The sequence below is a fragment of the Pygoscelis adeliae genome, unplaced genomic scaffold, assembly GCF_000699105.1.
Source record: "Pygoscelis adeliae isolate BGI_AS28 unplaced genomic scaffold, ASM69910v1 Scaffold167, whole genome shotgun sequence".
Lineage (NCBI taxonomy): Eukaryota > Metazoa > Chordata > Aves > Sphenisciformes > Spheniscidae > Pygoscelis > Pygoscelis adeliae.
In genome coordinates this window covers 2,087,866-2,091,141 of record NW_008825428.1, presented here as the reverse complement: position 1 = coordinate 2,091,141, position 3,276 = coordinate 2,087,866, and the positions used below count along the sequence as shown (strand labels likewise).

Genomic DNA, 3,276 nt, shown 5'->3' with positions numbered 1-3,276 from the left:
CCGCAGGCAGCAGCAGTGCCACCGGCTGCCAAGAGCACCCCACAAACAAGTGCTACATTGCTGTCTTCCAAAAACCAAGCGAGTGCCCCAGCGTCAGTGTCCAAGAGCGGCGCCCAGGCGGGCACCTCGCTGCTGCTGGCCCCCAAGAGCGGCACCCAGGCGGGCACCTCGCTGCTGCTGGCCCCCAAAAGTGGCGCTCAGGCGGGCACCTCACTGCTGCTGGCCTCCAAGGGCACTGCTAAGGTGGGCTCCTCGCTCCTGGCCTCCAAGAGCAGTGCCGAGGTGGCTGCCTCGTTGCTGGCCGCTCGGAGCGGTGCTCAGCAGGGATCCTCACTGCTGTCTTCCAAGAGCAGCGCTCAGGTGGCTGCTTCGCTGCTGGCCACTCGGAGCGGCGCTCAGCAAGGTCCCTCATCACTGGCCTCCCGGGGTGGAGCTCAGGCAGGTGCTTCCCTGCTGGCCTCCAAGGGTGGCACGCAGGCAGGTTCACCACAGCTTGCCTCCAAGAGTGGCTCGCAGGCAGGTGAAAGCCCTGCTAAGGCTTTGTGCAAACCATTAACCAGCGAAGATGCAAAGGAAAGACAACCTTTTTTCAACAGACTGTACAAAGCTGTAGCCTGGAAACTGGTTGCTGTTGGAGGCTTCAGTCCTAACGTAAATCACGCAGAACTTCTAAACTCATCTATTCAGTCTGTAAAAGCTACGTTAGATGTTGCTTTTGTTCCCCTGAAGGAACTTGCAGACTTGCCTCAAAATAAGAGCTCTCTAGAAAATATAGTTTGTGAACTGAGGTGCAAGTCTGTCTACTTGGGTACTGGCTGTGGTAAAAGTATGGAAAATGCCAAAGCGGTTGCTTCAAGAGAAGCTTTGAAATTATTCCTCAAGAAGAAAGTTATTGTGAAGATATGTAAAAGAAAATACAAAGGTAGTGAAATTGAGGATCTGGTACTTCTGGATGAAGAATCAAAACCTTCAAATTTACCTCCAGCTTTAAGAAATCCTCGTGAGATCTTGTAGGGGAGAATCGCTGTTTGTACCGTGTATAGTATTTCAAGACAAGGACTAAAGGTTAATTTTGTACTTCAAAAATGTAGGCTTCCAGATATTTTGTATTTCTTTCTCAGTTTTGCAAGACAATGATAGTCCTTTCACTCGGTAGCAATTGTATAAAACTTGTTAGAGATGACAAGTGTGCATTTAAAGGTATGCCTTAATATATAGCACACTAGTGTGCTGTTTTATTTGCAAAATAGTCTACCTAATTCTTCTATTTTTAATTAAACGATTAAGGTACAACTTGCTGTTTAAAACCTGACAATTTTGTAATTCTTACGATTTGATGGCAGCGTGCTCAATTGTCTACCGTGTCTTTTTTAGCCACATAGAAGTATGTATATAGGGACCATAATACTTGAATGATTGAAAGCTGTTTAAAAATTTCCATCAAAAAGTTGAATCATCTGTTTCAGGCGTGTTGCTCATAATGTTCACTGTTGCTCATACTAGGAGAGAAAATAGTTGGTTGACTATTTTTATGGGAAGTCGTAACACTTGCAATATAAATGACGCCCCGATCCCATGTAGCGTTATACTGGCAAATTATCAATTAGCAGTCAAGTCACAGCTACTTCAGCCACCAAAACTGTAAGCAGATTTAATTTATATTGCGAAATATCATTTACAGTTTTTTCAAATAAACACGGATTTCTATACTAAGCATATTTTGACTGCTACTAAAACAATAAAACCTCTGGGATATGCTTTTATAGTACTTTGGTTTTGGCTATTAAAGATTCCAGCCATTTCAGTAACTTTGCAGCACCTTGCGAAAAGCTTTATTTCGAGTGGCTTCAAGGTGCGATCCCACAAGGATGAGTTGTTTTCTTTGGGTGCATAGCTGAAATGCTGTAAAACTGATGGAGTGGACCTACAGAATATCTGTTTCTACTTTTGTAACACTTGGCAAGATAAGCAAAATGAAGATGCTGCTGTCTCCCGGAGACAGCGGGGGTGTTGTAAAGCATTCACGCTGATTGAGCCCGCCCTTTGCTACATTTTTACAGGATGTACAGAACGGCTTGAAGCAACGAAAGTGGGAGATTACCTTTTCTTTTCCATGTTCCTGAAATACCTGCACAAACTGCATGTTTTGGTATGTTGGATAATGACGTGTAATTGTGAAAACATAACGTCTTCAGTGCTATTTTGAATTAATCTTGTCCGATTACAGTAGTTAGCATCATTTAATGGAGACCTTACACTTGACTGACAGATCCATTGGTCGAGTACTACAGGAGTGAATAGGAATTCCTGGGATCTCGGTAGTATATATGTCCACTTGAAGACTTCACGTTCTTTTGTGATTTTGGTGACTAAACCACGGTGGTGGTGGTGTTACACTGTACCCTGCGTGATTTTGAACAGCAGTGGCTGTCCGGTCCGTAGCACCCGAAGCCTGCAAGGCGCTGTCGCTTCCCGATGGCCGGTTGAGAACTTCCTCCATCTGACCTCTGTGCTTCTGTGCCCTCAGTCGCCCTTCGCTCTAGTTAGGTTTCTCAGGAGCTCCCCCTCGGTGTCTCTGGAGCACCACCCCATGTTTGGAACGCGATGTGTTAAATTGCGTCTCACGCAGTGTAAGAACTGGTGCGCGCTTCTAGCGCAGAGCGGGTTTCATGCTTGTTTTGGGAGTTGTGGTATTCATGCCAGGAAGCGTTGAGTTGTGTTTTCAAATCCTCCCCCTGTTCAGGTGGAGACACAGAATGACTGTTTTCATGGGGCAGGAACTGCGTCCCGTGCCCTCTGGAGTACAGCTTTTCTAGCTGTGAGCTTGTGAGAATTGCGGCATGTGTTGCAGTGCGAAAACCTGTGTTCCCCGTCTGTAAAGCGAAGCTCACAGTATTTACTGACCTCAAGGGGGTGTCAGGGTAACTGTATTAAAAGGCTGAGGTGCTAGATGCCTTTTTTTAAAGTCCTGACTTAAGCTTTTTTTAGAGTTTTTGAATGTTATTCCTCTTTGATGTTTGGTTGTGATTCATTAAAGGACGAGTCTGTAGCTACTCTTAATAGAAACTGAAGTTGAAGTGTGTTATTTTTATTTCACATTCTGCGTGGAAAGCAGCTCAACAAGCAGATTCCAACATACGAGTAAATAAGCATTAAGTATTTGAATGAGGATTTACTAACATTTCATTAACCCTAAAGGAAGGAAGAATTTCAGAGAACTGGCTGTGGCAGGAAGTGTTTGTGCAGTCCTGCCGGCTCTGAAACCTCTGGGTCGCC

The 3,276-nt window shown here is 45.1% G+C and overlaps 1 protein-coding gene across 1 annotated transcript in view; it reads left to right on the top strand.

Moving 5' to 3' along the window:
- Nucleotides 1–3,067, top strand: part of CDKN2AIP (CDKN2A interacting protein) — a 5,732-nt gene extending 2,665 nt beyond the window's left edge. The window contains exon 4 of the mRNA XM_009330725.1: nucleotides 7–3,067. Within this exon, the coding sequence (XP_009329000.1) occupies nucleotides 7–1,014 (1,008 nt within the window). The 3' untranslated portion in view covers nucleotides 1,015–3,067. The remainder of the gene's footprint in view (nucleotides 1–6) is intronic.
- Nucleotides 3,068–3,276: the final 209 nt, after the last annotated feature.